Source organism: Epinephelus lanceolatus, chromosome 17, assembly GCF_041903045.1.
Source record: "Epinephelus lanceolatus isolate andai-2023 chromosome 17, ASM4190304v1, whole genome shotgun sequence".
NCBI lineage: Eukaryota > Metazoa > Chordata > Actinopteri > Perciformes > Serranidae > Epinephelus > Epinephelus lanceolatus.
The window spans coordinates 15,858,927-15,881,246 of NC_135750.1; the positions used below are offsets into that span (position 1 = coordinate 15,858,927).

At 42.2% G+C, this 22,320-nt stretch overlaps 2 protein-coding genes across 4 annotated transcripts in view; both read left to right on the forward strand.

Annotated features, from left to right (window-relative positions):
• chrm3a (cholinergic receptor, muscarinic 3a) overlaps window positions 1–17,454 on the forward strand; it is a 123,646-nt gene extending 106,192 nt beyond the window's left edge. For all 3 annotated transcript variants that reach the window (XM_078160943.1, XM_033612920.2, XM_078160944.1), the window contains one exon: window positions 12,968–17,454. In XM_078160943.1, coding sequence (XP_078017069.1) covers window positions 12,987–14,939 — 1,953 coding nt within the window. In that variant the 5' untranslated portion in view covers window positions 12,968–12,986 and the 3' untranslated portion in view covers window positions 14,940–17,454. The remainder of the gene's footprint in view (window positions 1–12,967) is intronic.
• Window positions 17,455–19,147: 1,693 nt separating this feature from the next.
• The window catches only part of fmn2a (formin 2a), a 59,659-nt gene continuing 56,486 nt past the window's right edge, over window positions 19,148–22,320 (forward strand). The window contains exon 1 of the mRNA XM_033613128.2: window positions 19,148–21,394. Coding sequence (XP_033469019.2) covers window positions 19,189–21,394 — 2,206 coding nt within the window. The 5' untranslated portion in view covers window positions 19,148–19,188. The remainder of the gene's footprint in view (window positions 21,395–22,320) is intronic.

Here is a 22,320-nt window from a genome sequence, read left to right on the forward strand (position 1 = left end):
GGATGGCTCTAAGGTTACATTGCGCCCAAATGTAGCGTATTTGCCTAAGATTATCCCTGCAGCCTATAGCTCTATGATGTTTGAGCTTTTGAGCTTCTGTTCCCCTCCGTTTGCTTCCGAGGAGCAGAGGAGGTTACATTTCTTGTGCCCCGTGCGTGCGCTACGTACTTACATAGGCCGCACACAGAGCGTGCGTTTATGTGACCAATTGTTTGTCTGTTTTGCTAATCCGGCTAAAGGTAAAGCTCTGTCTAAGCAGTGGCTTTCTCACTGGATTGTGGAGGCTATCTCCCTAGCATATAACAGCAGGGGTCTTACATTGCCTCACGGTGTGAGGGCACATTCGACCAGGGGCATGGCAGCATCATGGGCTTTATTTAAAGGGGTATCTGTGAGTGATATCTGTGCTGCAGCCAGTTGGTCATCACCGCACACTTTTGTCCGGTTTTATCGTTTGGATGTGACAGCCCCTTCGGTGGAGAGGAACGAGGTACAACACTAGGTTGCCCCGCTGCGCAGCTGGGCTCGACGCAGGTATATATGTGCGGGCGGGGCCTCACATGCGTCACCACAGATCATCTGCCTTAAAGGTGTGAATAGAGGTTTCTTCAGTCAGGCCACGCGGGGGCGTGATATCCCATACTATATGTGTTGTACCTCGTTCCTCTCCTTCAGGGAACAGAAGTTATAGTCATAACATTTCGTTTTTTTGTTTCTTCAACATTCTTTACCACAAAAAATGAATGAATAGAAAAACAAACAGAGTTTTCATTAATGTGACTGTGACACTTGATTTAAATGGTCCTTTAGAGCAGTGGTTCCTCCTAGCGGTTAAAAGGTGGGTCGCGGGTCCATTCTGAATGGATGGACTCAAAAAACACACTTTATTTTTAAATACATTGAATTTCCAGCACGGAGCTTTTATTTTAAAGTGCCATTCCCTGCTGTAGAGTGAGTGACTATCAGACAGCTACATGACAGAGACAGCAATCTAGCTCAACAACATGGCCAAACAAAAGTATGATGCTGACTGTATTAGATTGTGTGGACCTTGAACTAATGACTATGGGGAAATCCGGACCCCATGGCTGGACCAGTTGGGAACCACTGCTTAAGTGATTACAATTTGTAAATAAAAGGCCACTTTTTTCTGGTTATAAAGTAAAAAGGAGTCTCTGGATATTCAATATTTGGGTGACCTTGAAGTGTATAGTTGCATAAAACCCTGTACTTAAGTATTGGCAGAAATTTGGATTAACAAAATAGCACAACTCCCCAAAAAGAGAGGAAAGGGACTGTGATCATCTAAAAAACAAATTGAGAAAATCAAATCAATAAAGTTGTAATCCTTAAGATTTTAGCCTTGCTTAATTTGGCAACAAGCATAGTTACTTTGGCAAAGAATTCAGGTGCAGCCAAACAAACTTTCAATGTTTCATTTAAGAAGTCTATAAATAATAATTCCTCTCCCATCATGGCATAAGGTGTGCAGCCTGTCACCTGCAACTCTTTGGATCCTTTTCTTCCCATTACTTTTGCCTCCTTGCCACCTCTCTCCCCCTTACTCGTCATGAAGCATCTTTCAATCCCTTCAATGCATTTTGAGGAAATGAGGAGAGAAGAGAGAGGAGGCTTCTGGAGGAGTTTAGAACGAGGAAACACCTGTGTATCCTACATGGGGAGTGTTTTATCAAATGTCGTGGGCTCGGCCTTAGTTTCCTAGTGTTGCCGGGGAGAGGGATATATAGGGTGCTTTGCTTGGCCTGCTGCCCCCGTGACCTGGCCGTGAATAAGTGGATGAAAATGGAAGTATGGATGGAAGTGGTGTGATTATGGAGCTCCTCAAGGGTCACAGTGAGATTTTCGTGACATATATTTCTGCACCTCCATATGATTCTCAATTCACACAGTTTATTCTCATGGCACTTACTTTGTAGTGTCGTGTAAAGGGATCGACAGATAATAAAATAGAACTCAGTTACATGGTGAGATGTGAGATGTAATAATGTGCCGTCACCTTGTGTGCGATAAATCTAACACTTTAGAATATACAGGATAATTTAATTGCACAGTGTTGTGGCAGCACACAAAGCAGCAGTTTGTTTTCTGTTTCATATTTTACAATACACAGCTATGTGGTGTATTTTTATGCAGTTAATTACTCTAAGATGTAAATAAAGCTGAGGAGCTTTTAGCTATGTGTACCTCTTGGCAGGTGGAGCTGTAGCAGCTGGCTCTTCCTCCTCCTTCACAGCTTCTCTTCTAACTGCTTTTGAAGTTTATGTATCGTGGTCGCTGTCCTCCATCAGACACCTCCCCCTCCCTGCTATCATCTTTTTTTTTACCACTGCGTGTTGAAGCACCAGCGATGACTTGTCCAGCAAGTCATCTTTGCTTTGTCATATTTCTCACTGAGACAGACCACGATGGTGGACATCCTTTGCGGGCTTCGTCATCCTCCGCAGGTTTCACAACCTTTGTTCGGAGGAGGTGCTGTAAAGCCTTCACATAATAACACACTCACTTAAGATCTGTGAACTTTAAGAGTGGAGCCCCCCTCACGGACTCCAGCAAGTCCATCTCCTGCCAAGTAGGCACTAAATGCTTGTTCTTGTCAGCAGTGAGTACCTGACAGATGGCCTTGTGCTGTTTCACAATCCTTGCCACCATCTTCTGGCAGCAGACCCATCATCACCAGCTTGTGATGGATTTAGCTCATCCTGTGCAACCACAAGATCCCTTTTTCTTTTATGAATGACAAGGCCAACACTGCTTCATTATATACTACCTCTTTACACAACCTTTGTCTAATGAAAAGTAATATTAAGTGGATCATGACAGTTAATATCATATTAATATCTTATGTCTCTATTATATCCATATCTTTTATCATTTTTTTTATCTTGGTACAATTATATAAAAATGGAAAAATAGATCATGCATTATAATTTTAATTAGCTTTATTAACTATGCGGGTTTATCAGTGTCTGTTATCGCTGCCTGTATTAGAGTCAGGTTTTGAAATTAGGCTTCACACTTTTCACCAAACACTATACTGGTGTAGAGCTTTGTGTTAATCAGAATACTCCTATACTTATACTGAGCCCAGTCACCAGATGGAAATGTTGGCCTTTTACTTTCCTGCAAACCACAGATTTGTTACATTTATATGATTTTTATGTAAAATATCAGTGTTTGGGATGGGAATGGGATGGACCATTCTCACAGCAGATATTTTGACATGTCATAGTAGGAAAAGCACAGTCGTATTCAATAACATTAATGATAGTTACAGTCCGTTTAGGAGAGACCCTGGTATTCTGCATGGTGGCTCACTGTTAAGCTTACTGACACACTTTGTTAATGTTAGCGGTTTCACCTTTGCTTTTCCTACAATGACAAGTGGACTGTTCAGAAATATGTCAAAAAAAGAAAGAAAAAAAGGGCATTCTTGCACAGTGGAAAGATACACAGCAACAGAATGAATGTTTTATCATACATATGAGCTTTTTACCCCCAAAAAATCTGTTAAGATGTAACTTCCTCTTAATCACCAACATTTTGGATCAGTAAATGTAAATGTCACCCTTGCTTTTCCTGCTATGACAAGTCAAAATGACTGCTGTTAAAATCATCTATTGTAGATGGTGTAACACCTAGGTAAGACGGCTGCCAAGCTGCTGACCACTATTCGAAACCAACGAACAACAACATGGTCACCTAAAGATAAAAAACAACGACTGGCCAGCTCACTCAGTGTAAAAGTTCATAGTATAGGCAGGCAGTCCAAAAATACATCCAAGCCACTCTGACTGTAGTTAAAAATCCTTTATTAATACATGGATAACAAGTGCGTTTTGACTAGACAGTCTTCTTTAGGGTGTAAAACGCATTGGAAACAGGTGTGCAATTTAAGAGATCATGTGACATTTTTTACAACTATTTTTTACAACTAATTACACTGAGTCTTAAACCAGTGCAGCACTCACTGTTTTTTCCTCATAAACAACAAAATGGCTTGATTGAGACAGCAGCGGTATTTCCAGCAACCACTGTGCCCCCAAAAACAGGTGTTTTTTAGCAAGACATTAGCTGCATTTCCAGCCATGATTGTGCGACCAAAGTGGGTGTTTTAATATAATAATAACAATAGTAATCTTTATTTATAAAGAGCTTTTCAAGACAGAGTTACAAAGTGCTTTACATGTCAATAAATCAAACAGACAAGACAAGAAAACAACAACTTTTACAAGAACAGATAAAAACATTTTAGCATATGAAAACTGAGGAAATAAAAGACAGTCTAAATTAACTCAAAACTCAAGTATAATCAGGAAAGGCTCTCCGATAAAAGTATGTTTTAAGACGGAGTTAATAGAGATCACTGACTTGGCCGACCTGATTTCATCAGGCAGACTATTCCAGAGCCTCGGGGCCCTGACAGCAAACGCTCTGTGCCCTTTAGTTATCAGCCAGGCCTCTTTAAACTAAAACATGATCTTTATTCAACAATAACGGAGTGATTTTTGTGCCTAAACATAACCACACATTAACCACAGCATTTTTGAAATGTGAAGAAATAAAGAGTTTTAACATTTCTGCTACATAATAAAGTACAAATGTCACATATCTGTGGTTTGCAGAAACACACAATGCACACAACATTTATCCTGGCAATGGGGTTGTATATACAACTGGGTCAGTGCAAACACTTCCCCTTTATGGTCCTGGGAAAAAAAATGATTGAAGACATTTATGAGTCTACAAAATGCATTGTCAGAGTGGCTCTGATGTTTAACTGAACCAACATGTCAGAGGTGGTGGGGGAGAGAGCAACAAACTGCAGTTGCTCTTCTACTATCTTTCTGGCCTCTGTGAGCAGCTGGAGGATATATGATGTATGAAAGCTTTCAAACACAACGTTTGCACAACGGGCAGGAACTTTAATAAGCTTCCTGTAGTACTCACTTTTAGCCGTGTTGAATAGCAGCACATCGACACAGAAGTAAACAAATCTTGAAAACATGTGGTTGCTCTTTGGGCTACCAAAGGTCAGAGCCTTGTTTATTTGACACGTGCTTTATATCAAATGCTTTAAGCAAGTTCAGGGGATGATTGCTTCAAATATTGATAGACATTTATAGTGTTGCCCGCCTCCTCTAATAAACCTCCTGCTCAGGTAGTAGCTGTGTGCATGTCTGAATAAAGGGTCTGTATTTTGGGTCAAATGATTCAAGGACGGTCAGTATCAAACAGATCATCTAGACCTTTTAATCCACATTGCATTGCATGACTGTACCCTCCCTCAAGCCTGCTTTCAGCAAATGCCACTGCAGTTGTATCTTACATCATGAGTTGGTGTAGTATTGGTAAATGTAAGATAAAACTTCTGGGTCAGAGTTGTCTTACCAGCACGGCTGCTTTGCTCGAATGACAGAAATCAATAACTCCACAGAGTAGTCTGTGTTGTGGTGCCACTTGCCAGATCACATTTCATCCTGAAACAAGCCCCTCACCACCTTTTATCACTCAGTGTGACCCGCTATATCTTTGAGTGCTATCCCTTATCGTGCAACACCACATCATCGAGCTTTGAGGAATAGCAGAGGCTTTACTGAGATGATCTAGTGGACTATTTCCTTGGAGAGAACAAAGGCATTGTTGCTTTTAATACACAGTCAGTGATCACTGTATGAAGTCCTGACTTTCCCTTACATTTCCCGTCGGTTTTCTTGCCACAAGGCAGCAATCTGCATTCTATATGACAATGCAGCAGTGCCCAGCCAATCATGGCATTCAAAGCTGTTGCTTGCATCTGCTGGGTCTAAATATGCATGCATTCAGTCTGTAGTTGCCCGCTTGGAATTGCCAAATGCCTGACAACTCTAGTTCTGTCAGTCCAATCTAACTCTGCAGTTGTTGATTTGTTTTTCTCAGCCTGTATAGTAACCTTCAGTTCATGGTTGAGTCTGGTTCCGCCTTGTTTGGCAGTAGCCTTTTATGTGTTCAAGCTGTTGACGCTTGAGTTGTTTTTACAATAATGCCTTATTGTAGTAAACTGATAAAAACCCCTGCCTGCCTCCAGATGTCTCTCTGCACTTGGCTGCAGCACAGAAGTGCACATTACGTAAGGCGCTACATGAGCCAGTAGCACTGTTGGTGGCACAGAGGGAAAATGGGGAGCAACGGCTGTCCAAATGAGCTTTGTGCTCCCTGAAATTTCATTATATCATAATAAACATTAAATAAGGTAAATGTGTATTGATTACCAATTTAATGAATTTGCAAAGGAATTCATATGTTAAAAATACATATGATTAAAATGTGGTCAGACTGGAATCAAGTAAGGTTACCTCCCTAATGGCCCCTTTGAGAAATCAATTTTGACGGCACTGCCTGACTGGTTAATTGCAGTGGTTCTTTGTTGAAAGGGAACATTGCTCCTTTTCAGCCTGAAAAGAAGTGATTGTAGTGAATAGGAGATGAAGTTTGAGGTCCAGATATTACAACATTAAAGCTGCTATAAAATGCAATTACACTCTCATTGTGTGAACATTATTGCACACAGCTTGTGGTTGGGTGTGCAACTCCTGTCAGAGCTGCAGAGAACCAGCTTGAGCCGAGGGTCAGAGGGTGGGAAGACAGAAACTCAGGCAAACTTTTTCTACTGGAGGGTTTATTTAAAGGATGCATGTGCACCGGAGGAGCAGTGTCCACGTGTAAATTGTAAATGCCCGTTCTGTCGTAGTTATTGTTTGTTTAAAAGTAATATGAAATCTTGGGGTGCCCACTAGCACACCTGGTAGAGCAGGCGCCCCATGTACAAAGGCTGTGTCCTTGCTCCTGCAACTGGGTTCAATTCCAACCAATGTCCCTTTGCTGCATGTCATTCCCCATCTTCTCTCTCCCACTTTCACGCTATAGCTGTCCTACCAAATAAAGGCAAAAAGCCCCCAAAAATTGAGCATAGCATTAGTTCAGGCAGGACACGATGTCAAGATCAGCTCACATCCCAGCTACATTGGCTGATCTCAAACAGCCCAATCAACTGATGGAGCAGCTGACTGATGGAAGGGAGTCAGCTGACTGATCACATGATTCCTTTCTATGAAACCAGTTGGCGAATCTCATTCAGGGTGCCCTATTTAAACTGCTCTGACCTGCCTACTGTTGCTGCTTCCTCTGCAGGCTACTTTGCAACCTGCTTCCACCCCAGCTCCTCCTTTTCATGCTGTGTCTGACTTTTCAATGTCATCTCTGTTTGTCATTGATGCTGCTCTGTTCTGTTCCCAGGGGGTCTTTGCTGCTGCTTTCCATGCCTGAGGCTTTTCATGTAGGCGCATGGAAGGGCAGGGAGGTTTGCTCTCTCCGCATTAGGCTTTCCTCATTTTTGCACATGGAAGGGCAGAGAGGTTTGCTCTCTCCACCTTATGCTGTCCATGTAGGCGTGTAGAAGAGGCTTTCTGCATATGCCTGAGGAAAGGCAGAGAGGCCACAGAACAGAGCCATACCACCAAATATAATACTGCAAATGGAAATTAAGTTTAAAGCATTCCTCACTGAAATATTAAAAAAAAAATGTAATATGAATTTTTAATTCAAAGAAAGGAGTAATTCATTGACCGCCTAAGGTGTAATTACTACAAGAAACTGTGATATTATAAAGTCAATAAAGAAAATGTATGCTATCCAAAACTACTGCCGCCATCAGTGTATCTTCCCACCCCCCAACACACATATAAACCCATAGTTTATGTTTCACTACTTAAAAGATAACTATCCAATCTCTGCCCTTGTATAAAGGACTGCCCACCTGTGAAAACCTTGTGCCCTGTTGCTTTTAATTGCCTGGTGCCGGCACTGTCCACTTGTAAAGTTTTACATGCAGCATGAAAAAACGATGACATTATTCTTTATTTTCTTTTATTTCTTTTATTTTAAACACAGGAACTGTTGATTCAGCCTCCCTGGGCCGTACACCTATATAAAGACTGGGAGAAATAAAATATGGAAAACCGCATCTCTTTAACGGGTTATGTTGTGGCACTCAAGGGGTTGCTTCAAATTATAGCAGCTTTAACCTTTATTAAAAAGCACTTGTCAACATGACTCATCCTTGCTGGACATCATCTGCCTGTATCGCTGCTCTGCGAGATTAGGTGCTGAAAATAGAAACCTAAAATGGCTGTGTTTTAGTCACCCAATCATTTAGATGGATCCTTGGACCCAACTTGGATTGCGCTGTCCAACCCTGCTGGGACAAATGCCTGAAAATGTCAGGGAACACGTTGTGTTGCAACACAGTAAATGAGTATCGATCTCTCTGTGCACCTGAAACCATCACACCTACGTGCCCGCGAGTCAGACTTAAGATATAGACTTTGACATGGGCTCGGAGAGAGACAGACACTATAATGGCCTCACTGTAATAGCAGCAGGTTTGAAGACTTGCTAGCCCCCACATGTTGTCATCTGCTGCATACAGTTTTTATCTTTAAAGGTTTGATCAGTTCAATTTTAGGGGGAAACAAACAAACAAAACTATTCTCCCTCTGTTGTGCAGCCAGTTTGTGCTCTCAGGGGACTACAGATGTAAATTTATGATAGCTAACCACTGCAATCTGAGGCAACAGCAAGGCTGAACTGTTTTTGCTGTGGTATAAGAATAAACAGTATACATATACCGTACAGACACATATACTATATACTATATTTGACAGCATACAAACTAGACGAGCATCGTTTTCTCCAGTCAGTTTAATTGACATTATTATGCTATTGTGTTGTCAGTGTGCCTAACAATGTAAATTCTTGCATCTGAGGGACTTCTGGACCGACCTGTGCCTCAACTGAAATACGCTTTGACTCTTAAAGAGGCATAAGCAGATACAAGGCGTCTGACATTTAGCCTTTTCCCGAAGGATCCAGTTTGTCCTCCACTGTTCTCTAAGACTCCTCTAACCCTATTCCCCAGACACGACACTAAGCACTTCTCTGCACTGTTGTTTGTCTAATTTTCGTTTTCTTTAGTCATTATTTGTTTTTCTAATTAAATGTTTCCTGCTTGTGTTTGCTAAGTCAAGGTAGCAGATTAAAGGCTGATTTCCCCACTGTTAAAGCCCTTACAGTATCTTCACACAAGCATATTTTTGCCTCATAAGCCAATTAAAAGATGTTTAACACTCATTAGCAACACACTACTGTCTCGTGTTCTCAGTAGAATTTCCTTTATGCAAACTTAAAAGTAGACTTTGTTTTCTTAAGAGGCTTTTAAGTTTGCTTGTCTATCATTAAGTGTTGCGGTTACTTGTGTTGGTTCTCTCAGGGATTGTTGTTTTATAATCACTTTTGATTTGCTTCATTTGTATTCATCAGCATCAAGTTTTGTTTATACTGTGATACAATTATGGGTTTAACATTTTCATTTTCATAAGTATGTGTGTGCATGCACTGTTTTTCGGTTTGCACATATGATGTACACAATGCATGTATGTGACCTTACATGTAGTATATGTGAGAAATATGAGAGTAATTCTTCTAGCATGTGCATGGATGCAATGATATATGTCCACAGAGGGGGTTAGCAGGGAGCCTCTTGGTAATAGTGGAAGCAGCGGGCGCTCAATGTCACTAACGGCTGTGAGACGCTGTTGGCTACTTGGGTTCTTTAGCAGCTCAGTGGGAGGTCTGAGATTCTGTCAAGGCACAGGTACAGCACTCAGCTCTGAATACCTTTGCCTGTGGTTAGAAATAGTGTGTGTGCTATTGTGGTTTTATGCATGTGTTATATCTGTTGTCAGCACATGTATTTTTTTCAAGATTATATTTTTGGCTTTCACCTTTTATTAGACAGGACAGATTTGAGTGTGAAGGGGGGAGGGAGGGGGATGACATGCAGCAAAGGAAGGGCTGGAATCATAGCCACGGCTGCTGCAGCAAGGACAATGCCTTTTTACATAGGATGCCTGCTCTAACCACTGAGCTACTGACCGCTCACGTCAGCACATGTACATGTCGGTATATTATGGGTTGTGGGGAGTGTTCTTACTTGACCCACATGGTAGCAGGTCGTTGTTTGTTCCCATAACAGGTTGGCACAGGTTAGTGTCAAGTTTTAAAATGAGCCATTTTCACAAACATCGGCAAAAGAACACCACATTTGTGGTTTTTACAGAAAAAGAAAGCACAGGATAGTGAGCTCTGCTTTGTACAGTCACTCACAGTTAACCTTGAATGACTCCGAAGTGAGCACAAAAAAAAAAAAAAAAAAAAAACAGCATGCTTTTTTTTTGTCATATTCTAAAGTGTTACTAAGCAGTTACCTAACAGAGATGCATATTTTTAGAATGTTCATCATGATGTTCACCCTAAACAGATCCTGAGAAATTGGGGCATGTCCCTTTAAACACACATTTGTTTATTTGCAGTATGCCAATGTAATTTGTATCATTGTATATCATTGTGAATTAAATATTTCAAAAATCTTAATGGGTCAAAAGTGACTGTTTTGTCTACTTCTGTGTAGGATGTCTGATGTGTGGTTACCCCTTCTAAAGAGGCTTGTGAGCCAATAGTATATCACATATATATATCAATGTTTGTATCACATGTCTCAGTGATGAAGAGTCTTCGTAGTTTCCAATTTGGGCAGGGGCAAATGGTCAGTTCAATGTGTGATTGGGTAGCTTGAGCTAACACAGCAGCAGTGGCTAACATCCAGCACCAAGCTGTTAAACGGTCCCAGAGACTCACAACAACATCAAAATGTGATGCTACAATTAGCCCTGTCACTGTGTGTGTGCAGGCGGACTCTGTCCCAGGTGCATAGCTCACACTCCCGCAGCAGTAGTCTCCTGGTGGAGTCGGAGGCAAAGGGACTGCAGGGAATGTGATGATTAACAGAGAGCAAGAGTGGGGCAAATCATGAGAACAACATTTCTATGAGCCAGTACCAGAAATCAGGGGTGGAAAAAAGAACAGGATTGTAGCTGATTGATATAAGGCAGCATTGCCTGTCTTCGCCTGTAGTTTAAATCAGTGGACTTTTTCCTTCCAAATATGATGAGACATAAAACCAATAAGGGTGGAACTTTTTTGTCATGGCACAGTGTCACCTAAAGCTAGCCAGCCATATTGTAAGATTACCAGAGCGTTAGATTGGTAAATGATTCTTGAAACACCACCGTGCAAAGCAACCTAAATCTATAGGCTGTGTATAGCTACATGCTGCAAAATGAATTCATTATGCTATCAGTTGACATGATTGAGTCTGTCTGTCCACTCAACCATGAAATATGCAGGTTGTGCAGTGAACTGACAACCACATGCTCTGCCCACGTCCACATAATTTAGATGATATTCATAATATACCACAGAAAATGTATAATGAGATTTCAGTTTTGAACCAAGCTCAGTTTTCAATTGTCTCGTAGCGACATTTACAAAACAATTACATGTAGCACACATTTGTTTTTGTCAGAAGACTTTCCACATTCCTCATTTAACTGTATTTGTTGTCAAGCATCTCTCCTTTGTTTTCAACACAAATGCACATGTACATGCACACATCTGAATGCAAAACACCCCCTGTAATTATAACTGATTGCACAGCAAAATTTGAACTGGATAGGACATGCTGCTTTACAAAATGGCAGATCCTCATCTTATCATCCAATTATGAAGAACCGCTTTGACAAAAAACAGCAGGATCTTCCATGTATTGTTTCCATTGTGAAGTGATTCCCAATCAAACAACAAACAGCACTTCAGACTCTCCAGGATCATGCTGCTATGAGCTCTCGCTATGCTAATTTCTCTCCATTTCACCAATAGATTTTTTTTTCTTGCCTAGCTTTCTCTGCCCAAAATCCATCTTTAACCTTGTTTTTCTTAGAGGGCTCCTGGAACATTAGATCAAGTCTGGTGACAAATTCCTCAGAGCAGGGAATTTGCATTATCAAACTGACACCAAATACCTTTGTACTCAGGCAGGAAGAAATGTCAGAATACCTCCCAAGGTCTTAAAGGGCTTCCTCAATTCATTTATCTCCTCTTTGTCCTCCATTCCTCATGCTGTCTGCAAGTCTATACTTAGGATGATCCCTACATAGGTAATATTAGAGCCCAGCTGTAGCCAGTAACATCATTGGTAACTTTCAGTCTTTGATTTGTTTTCGAGCAGGTACCTGCTGTTTGTGGCTGTGGCCTGCCATTCTTATATTTTAGGGGAAAAAATCAATCAACAGAGTTTGAGCAGTCTAACCATAAAACAGATCAGTAGAAAACTGTTTCACTCTGTATGTGTTTGACTGACAGACTGGCAGACAGGTTGACACCAAAGCTGACACCAGACACCAGAGCTAAATTTTGAATAAAGATCACCAGCGTGCAACCTCCACACCTGATCTGACAGGGCAAAACCACCCCTGTCTGAGGCCTAATGTTATGCAAGGTGCAATCCCAACAGTCATCTTCACAGACTAGGCAACCATGTGGGAAAATTACCTTATACAGCTGTATTGCCTGAGTGTAAGTGAAATGTCTTTGCAATTTGCTGGGTGTCAAGGAACAGGTGTTGATTGCAGTCATTCTCTCTCTGACTGGAGGTGCTGGCTGTCTGGCCGGGATGATTCAGATGTCAAGTTGTAATTTGATATATGGCTTGCAATGCATTTACAGTGTGCATTCAGATCGTCTACAAATGACGTTATGAGTGATTGTTCAACAGGGTGGACTGATAAGACCCAAACATCTATGTCTTTTCAGACATCTAGCTCGGTAGAGCAGGTTTCTAGCCTCACCTACTGGATATGAATAGTAATGTCAGCTGCTCATGTGTCCTTTCTCCATTTCATCCTCTCTGTCACTCTATCCTCCCCCCCCTTTCTACTTCTCCTTTTGTGCCAAATCCCTCTTCCCTCCCTCTCTCTGTCCATTCCTTCTTCCCCTTTTCTGTCTCTGTCTTTAGAATATGCCAGGACATAACAATGAGCTCCAACAGCACAGACCCTGGTCACTTCCTGACTGCAAACACCTCACTACCAGCAGCCGGAGTCTATCCACAATCCAATGCTCTCCACCAAGGAGGAAGTGGAGGAGCCCCCTGGATGGGTTTTCATGTGAATTCCCTGGAGGATAATTCCTCTGCCACCAGCAAACTCTTAAACCTCACATCGGAATCCCAAAATAGGAACGTAACAGTCCTTGATCCCTTGGGTGGCCATCGTTTGTGGCAGGTTGTCCTCATTGTTTTGCTGACAGGTATGTTGTCACTGATCACCATCATCGGCAACATCCTGGTGGTGGTATCCTTTAAGGTTAATCGCCAGCTGAAGACAGTAAATAACTACTTCTTGCTGAGCTTGGCTGTGGCTGACCTCATCATAGGCGTCATCTCCATGAACCTCTACACAGCTTATCTTGTGATGGGCTACTGGGCCATGGGGAACTGGGCTTGTGACATGTGGCTGGCTGTGGACTATGTGGCCAGCAATGCATCAGTTATGAACCTACTGGTCATCAGCTTTGATCGCTACTTTTCAATCACTAGGCCTTTGACATACCGGGCCAAACGGACAACAAAGCGAGCTGGGATCATGATCGGCCTAGCCTGGTTTGTTTCTTTTGTGCTTTGGGCCCCAGCCATCCTACTATGGCAGTACTTTGAAGGTAAAAGGACCGTACCTGCAGATCAGTGCTACATTCAGTTCCTCACAGAGCCCACTATAACCTTCTGCACAGCCATGGCGGCTTTCTACTTGCCTGTGACGATAATGAGTGTTCTCTACTGGCGCATTTACCTGGAGACCCAGAACCGTTCGAAGGAGTTAGCTGGGTTGCAGGGTTCAGGGAGTCGTGGTGGGATAGGAGGAAGAGGTGGGAATGGTGCAGGTGAGAGAGCCCGTTTTGTCCACCAGACGGGAAGTTCGAGAAGTTGCAGCAGCTACGAGTTGACCCGATTGTCCCGGAGAAAGAGCACATGTCGGGAGTTAGTTGGTCGCTTCCACTGCTGGCCTGGGGTTCGCTCTTGGAGACCTGGTAGTACCCGGCAGGGGGATGGCGATCCAGATCAGAGCAGCAGCGACAGTTGGAACAACAACGATGCTGCAGTCTCGTTGGACCACTCTGGGTCCTCAGATGATGAGGACTGCGGGGGCAAAGAGATGATTACCCAGAGTCATGCTATTTTCTCCATCGTTCTCAGCCTGCCTGGTATAAAGGCTGCTGTCAACTCCCAGCTCACCTCATGTGAGGATCTGGATGCAGCCTCAGAGGAGGATCCCCTGAGGGGAGCGGAGTACAACCGAGACAGCCTCTCAACAGTCACCACCAACACCACTGCCACCACTACTCCTGATGGAGCCAACAGTTCAGAAAATAGTTACCACCAACGCTTCTGCTCACGGAAGATTCAGTCAATGCCTGCCATCGAGGCTTCCTCTAACCAAGCCTCGGATGATCCACCAACAACTACTACCACTGCCACCAATAGCACTACCACCAGCACCACCACAAAATCCCCCTCTGTCCCAATGTCCTTCAAAGAGGCAGCTCTGGCGAAGCGTTTTGCATCCCGAGCCCGGACTCAGATCACCAAGAGGAAGCGCATGTCCTTAGTGAAGGAGAAGAAGGCAGCTCAAACTCTCAGTGCCATTCTCTTTGCTTTCATCATCACATGGACACCTTACAACATCATGGTGCTGATCAATGCCTTCTGTAAAGTTTGCATCCCAGAGACCCTGTGGGCAGTAGGGTACTGGCTGTGCTACGTCAACAGCACAGTCAACCCTATGTGCTACGCCCTGTGCAACAAGACTTTCCGTACAACTTTTAAGATGATACTGCTGTGCCGCTGGGACCAGAAAAAAAGGAGGAAGCAGCAGTTCCAGCAGAGGCAGTCGGTGGTCTTCCACAGGAGGATTCCCAGGGAGTCCACGTAAAGGACAGGAAGTTCGGTTGGTTGATAACCAGAGATCGAAAGATTTAACATAGGACAAGGAAAAGGAAGAAGCATCCATGTAGTTGTTTGTGTGGAGTTTCTTTGCTTCCTAAATGTGTTTCTCTGCTGGTACGTCAAGCACAGCAGTCCTGTGGTGGTCTTGAGGTATGTGTTTGTGTTGCATCCATTTAGCAAAGCTGTGTGTAAAGGTTTGTGTAAGGTAAGGTTCAGAGATGAAAAGTTTTCCTCTGTCCTTGAAGAACTCTTTACCTTTTCATGCCTGTGCAGCTGAGAGAAAATGGACTGAGTGGGAAACAATAGAAAAGGGCTCTAAAATGCATTGCAGGAGAATTTTTGAAGTGCAATTGACACAAGGGGAAAGGATATCTTTGTCATGGGGTTGGGGATTCACATTTGTTATCATTTCTCTCTGTGGGTAGCTAGATGTGTAATGTGCAGAGTGGTTTTGCATTTCAAACAAAACTATGTATCTGTAATACGTGACTGAAAGCCAAGACAAAAACTTATTTTGTGTTCACAGGCTTCTACATTGTACTGATTTGACCTGCCATCCTCTTGGCTGGCATGCGTTTTTATCAGAACTCCTGTACATTGCCTTTCTACATGGATATAGCTTTTCTGTGTCTGATGGAATATAAAAAGTTCTTGAATTGTGTCCTTACTTTCAGTCAACAGAGACCTGTTATTTTTGTGATATTCATTTTTTTGGTTTTCTAGATATTCCTGAGATTTTGAGCCAGTCTGAAAATGATTCTTCTGATGAACTGAGTTGTGAATATTTTGTGTGGCACCACAGTCGGTGAACTGCTGTTGTGTTCAATGTGATTGTTGTGGTTTTTATGGTGGAGACAATAAGTACATTGGTTGTGTTTTATGTACTTGCAGTTCTCTGTCAAGAGTAATGATTATACATTGATGATACTCTGTTTGTGTACATTTGGATATTTCTGACTTGATACACAATGATTGATTGCACACACACAACGATGTCCATTTATAAAGATGTGTGTTTTGATTTTACACTGTCTTTTAGATTTCTACAAAATGAGTCATCTAAGGAACTCTTTGTAAAAGGCCACCAATCTTTGATATAGTAGAGCAATGGCAGCCTCTAGTGGTTTGAGAAAGACTTGTTGTCCAGGCTGTATTTCTGTTTGTCCAACTTCTACAGTGCAGCATCCAATTCTGACAACATGAAGACAAAAAGGCAATTATTTTATCATATTTAAATCAATTCAGTCAATCATTCAAGTTACAATATTTTTATTTAACTTTTTTGCCTCATCTGTTTTTTTTTTTCATATGATTTGTGGGTGAAGCTTTTCTTTATTATTAAGAAGACATACAGTAATTGATTTGTAAATAGATTTTCTGTCTTGGTCATCAGGTTTTTCTACACAGATGTGGCCAAACACAACACACCAACAAAGTCAGCATAAGGAGGCCACCTAAAGCAAGAATCTATCTTTATTTGTTTTGCACATTATGTTATTCTTATCTTAACTCAATGGTTTTTACATTGTTGCTGCACCCAAATCTTGGTAATTGTTAAAAGGTATTTCAGGCAAAGGACTACCTGTCTCATGACACCTGTTATACTGAATAAAGAGTGGATTGGATTATGTTGGATGCAATGGTATGATTTATGTACTGTATGCAAAAGAGATGTTTAAAAATATCCGAAGCCTGTCACCAGTGGGTATTTTGTCTGCTTTCAACACAATCTGCTCCAGTGTCATGACACATTCTTCATCAAGATATGAATTTTTTTGTACTTAAATATTGGGAATGTAAACTACCAAAATGGTGAACACAAACATTTTGTTACATTTCAAGTATGCCAATCATACTCATATTTTAAGTCAATAAACCAACAAAAAACTTTTTGACAGAAATATCCGTCTTTTTTATTCTGCAAGTCATGATTGTGTTATTTTCTTTTATCTTTTGATTTATATTTACCTGTATTTAACCAGGATGAGTTGATAAATACAATACTATTATCTTAGCAGGAAGCTGGGTCATAATGCAGTTGAATAATTAATTCCCTGCCTTAAAAAAATCTTCAGGAAAATATTGCATGATATGATAAAGAATAGATCTTATTTTTTATTTTATTTTGTAAAATATTTAAATCTATATTACTGTTTTTTTAGATGGCAATATTTTCAGTGGTCTACCTGCTCTTTCAGGGTTACATGTATTAGGACTCCCATTTTTTAAATTTTATTGTATTCTTCCAGTTTGTAGAATTGTTTTGTTTTGTTTCTTACCCCCTTATGATTTTAATATTCTCTTTGTGATTGAGTTATCATATATTTACTCCCTTTGCAAAGCTAACTTAGCCATTTAGCTAACAAACAGGGGACAGCTGATGTTAGGAGCACACAGCTGAAACTTGTTTCCTGATTGGAGGGTTGGAAAATACCTACAGGACATTATGTGTGTAGGCTTTTGTCTAATTCTTAGTTAAGTATGATTCTTGCATCACTCCCTGACACTACAATATTAGCACTGAGTGTCTAATTTGACCCATAAACTGAATAAACACAAGAATAGTCTTTGACTGTCGTCACTTGTGCACAGCAGCGGTTCCCAGTCTTATTGGTCTGAGCCTCAGATACAGTTTGTTCCCATGATGAGCCCTGATGAAGTTAGTGGAGTCTCAGACACTGCAAATGGAGGATGGCCGAGGAGACCAGACATGTGATGAGGAAAATACCAACTTCATGTGACCCATGGCTAAGGAGCGGCTAATAGGCGAGGACAAACACCCATTTGTGTTGTTTTCTTCATTCAGTGCTGAACAACTGAGGAGAATCCACCAGTAAGGCAAGTACACTGTCGTTTATAATGTAAGTTTCTTAAATATCTAACTAAGCGGCTTTTCCACAGTTTTATCACCATTTCATATGCTGTGTGTTTCATGAAATGTGTTAGATTTACTAAGAGGATATTCTGAAGTGCTCAAGAAGGAGAAACTTTGATCTGTAAATTAGAAGTTTGGATGAATACAAACTTAAGTGAATGTGTGAGTTGTAATATTTAGTTGTTTTTTTTGGTAAATAAGAAACCTTATTTCAGAAATGTGCCATTTATTTCTTTATATATTTGAGTGTAAGTGGTTTCACCCACTTAATTTACATTCGTACTTTAAACCTTTAAACCTATTTCAAACTTACTTCTCACTCTATAGTAAAATAAGAAAGGGAATCGTTATGTATAGTGTCAAAGGCTCAACTTTATCTGTACCACACCCATCTAAGCATTATTCAGTCTTAAGGCATCCCCTGATACAGGCCCACACACACACACACATACATAATTAAATTAATGTCTACTCTTTAAGAGATGTTTGTAAATGAAATGTTTTTCAGTAATAATATTGTGTCTTTAGCTATAGACATGATATCTATCACCCACAAAGATTTTATTAGAAAATGGCAGCTTGAACTTTTCCATTTTGACATAGGCTCATTTGGTGCAATGTATTTTTCATTATTATTTTCTAAATAATTATATAAGGGCTGAAATTAACAGCCGATTTTTCTCAGTTACTGCTTTAAGCTGTAAAAATGTCAGAAAATAGTAAAAAAATAATAATAATAATAAAATTCTATGGCAAGTTCCCAGAGCCCATCAGCTTAGTTAGTATCATGGAAGATGAAGAAAATCAGCAAAGATTCACAACTGAGAAAACAGAAACAACTACATTTCTGAATTGTTTCTAACTCGTTTTCTTTAGATCGGTTGCCATTTAATTTTCTGTAGATCAACAAATTGTGATACTAACGTATTATTTTAGCGCTACATTTTACACTTTCACTTGGTTTCTCTTGCTGTCACCAGTTGTGTCATGTGAATCTCAATCTAGCTTTTCCTAAAATCAGTCCAGAAAATTCTGCCTGGGAAATCAAAACATCTTTACAAGAAATCGACACATACAATTTAACAAAGTGCAAAAACATACAGTGAAAATGATTCAAGGAACAATCAAAACAATAGAGATAGTTCACTCTGTATACACTGCAGGGCAACAAGAGACATAAGACTTCTTGTCTGTGTGCAGTCATGTTCAACTTGTACCTCATGACTCTACTCAGAACAGATTGCCTCTCCTCTGTAATTATGAAGTTAAATATAAAATGAATCAATACAATTAACTTGTTATCCCTTTGCTTCAGCCTGCCTCGATCGTCTCCCCTCTGGATGAAGCAACAGCAGTCCAGATGCAGACTATAAAGACAGTGGAGACCCAGGTGCCCTTTCTGAAAGAGAGTTTCTTCACCACCACTTTCAAAGGCAGGAGGAAGAGCAGCGTTACCAACCTCCTCCGAAAACAACAGCACTCACTCCTCAATCAACAACAGCAGCAACAGCAGTGCATTTTAGAGCATCAGCAGCAGCATCCTAAGCAATTTTTTTCCCCTTCAGTCGAGAATGGACAAGGGCAGCAGACTCCGGAGCATCAGAGACTTGCTCGCTCGACCAGCAGCCCGTTATGCAAGACAGCCGAGCGTGCAGGAGCAGATGGGGATAGAAAGGAGGGGCAAACAGAGAGGAAGGATGAGAGAGTGAGAGAGGCAGTGCAGGGCAGGGGGGGAGAGCGAGGAGTGAGTGGTTGCGAGCCCGCGGCTGTCAGTGCCAGTCTCCTCCTCCTTTCATCATCAGCATCAGCGGCGCGGGGGGAAGCAGCATCATTCTCACAGCTGCCTTTAACTGTGGTGAGCAGACAGCAGGGATTAAGCAGCTCTGATAGGGCTCTGACCAACAGAGGACCAGCACCAGCAGCCCAAGAAGAAGCCCAGCATGCCCAGCCTCGACCCCAGCAGCATGGCCTGTTAGCCAAGGGTGTTCGCCTGCTCAGGAACATGGGGAACCAGGAAACGAAGCACAAGAAAGGAGGAGGAAGTGGTGGCGTGGCAGGGGATGTCTCCTGCGAGGGCGATGCTGATGAGAGGGAAGTGGATAAAAAATCAAAAAAGTCCCAAAGTAAGACAAGTAAAGGAGGAGAAAATGGTAGTAAGAAGAAATCCAAGCCAGAGTCAAAGGGTTCTGTGTTTTCTGGCATGAAGATCAGGAAGAGTTTATCAAAGGGGAAAGCGTTGTCTAAAGATGACATGTTGGACGATGGGAGGTCAGCACACTTGGGCAAACCAGGGCTCAAGCCCGGTGCAGAGGCGAGTCTGTCAGCTGATGAGATGGGAATGCTATCAGATGTCGAGGGGAATCTATGCCGTCTAACTGCAGACAGTCACCAATCTATGGCGGATGAGATCGGCCGAAAGACAAGCTCGGGGTCGGATGCTGACCTTTACAGTTTTCACTCAGCAGCAGCTGAAAATGAAGACCTGCTTTCTGACATCCAACAGGCCATAAGAGACCAATGTGGGGTGAGTGACAGGCTGGAAATACTGACTGGAGAGTCAACATCCGAGGGGAGCAAAGCCCCTGAAAAATCTCACCAGCTTTTTAAACTGGATAAGGAAGCTTTGTCTCACACTGTTGGTGGTGAATCTATACCACAAGAAGTAAGCGAAGAGTGTAGTAATTTAGAGAACGAAAGTCGTGTTGTACCCATATCAAGAAATTCATCTGGTCCAGTGTCACTGAGTGAAAGTGGTCCAGCATCTTCAGGCCAGGACACAGAGAGAAGCAGTGGCAGCCTTTTCCCCAAGACCAACAGCACATATAGCTTTCCTGACACTACAGCCACCAGCACCTCGTATGAGAGCGCCGAGGAGCCCCAGGATGACCTGGAGAGCCCAGTTCTGCAGCCAGATCATCAGGCTGCACAGAGCACAAACCTGTGTGTGCCAAGTGTCCACTTGGATCCCATCGTGGCAGGGGCGGGGCCGATGGGGTCTCACAAGAGTGTGAGCAGCATGGACCTGTCTATGGAGGTGGAGGAGGAAGAGGAAACTGGGAAACGGGACTTTCTGTCGCTGAGAAGGAGGAAGGGCAGTTTGTCTATTAGTCAGCTAACAGCAGAAGGTCCCTCTGTTTCTCAACCGAGACGGACGTCCTCCACCACCTCCCCCTCAACTGTCAAACTCTACCCTCCAGTCCACCCCTCTTATGTGAAGACCACCACCAGGCAGCTGACCTCTCCAATTGGCTCCCCACTCACTAGCCCCAATGTGCCCAGGAAAACAGATGCCACCATTGCTTCAGGAGACTTTAGTGGGTCCCAGGGTCTTAGGAGGCACAAGCAGAGGTCTTGCTCCATCGCTGGGCCCCTCGGTGAGTCTGCAGACTGGTTCACAGAGCTGGATAAGCTGAGAGAGAGGCAGGTTGGTGGGGCCAAATTTCCAGAGCAGGAGATGCCAGAGAGGAGCTACACAGGTGGGACGTACTGGACACTGGGCTCCAGGAGAGCACATTATGGACGGCACACCTCCTCTACCACTGTACCCTACCTGGATGTCTTCTCTGGTGAGTCACATGTAACACAGGTAACTGAACTGCTGGCACACACAAAGCTCAGCAGACAGATAGGAAGTGCCAGTGGTAAAACATAGATTAAACTTTCAGTGCGGACTCCATCGCTGATTAATGCCTGATTATGGAAAGTAGCCCCGTAATCCATTAGCAACATAACCCCACATCTTGGCCACAATTGCAGTGAGTCTGGATGCATTAGTGATACCTTCCGGTTTAGCTAAGAGTAAAGGGCTGTGCTCAGCTTGGACAAAACATAGCAAACCATTTATTTAAACAAAAACTAAAAACCTTGTTGTGTTAAACAAACGTACTGTCTTTAAGTAAGGTGGGGTTGAATTCAATTCAGTTCAAAGGCCTTTATTTGCATGGGAAAAATATGTTTTCATTGCCAAAGCAAGTGTGAGATATTAACAAAAACATGTACGTAAAGTAAAAAAAAGATTTCTTCCACATCTATTTATATACATGTTGCTGCAGATTGGGTCATACCTCTGACACACCCACCAAACAAGACAAAAAGAACCTCAAAGCCTGTTGCACGCGTTCAGTGGAAACATGTTGGTCAACCCGGAAACCGTAGCAAAAAGGTGCACATGGTTTTGAGATTGAACGTACTTCTTGATTGAATGGTGTGAACCGGGATGGAGTAGCCTGTTAAGTTTTGAATCCAGTGTTGGAAAATATGAATGGATAGGAACCAGGGATGCTCAGCCCCGTCCAAAGGTAGCAAAACATTTATTTAAACAGACGGTAGTGCGTTGAACGCCCCCTTGTTACAACCCTTGCAGCTGATAAGACAGCTTATTCTATTAAAAAAAACACTACTTAATATTTACAACAAGCATGTCCTCTAATGCCTTTACACCATGCTTCAAAGGACATGTCACTGCTAATTAGGCAACACCAGTGACACACCC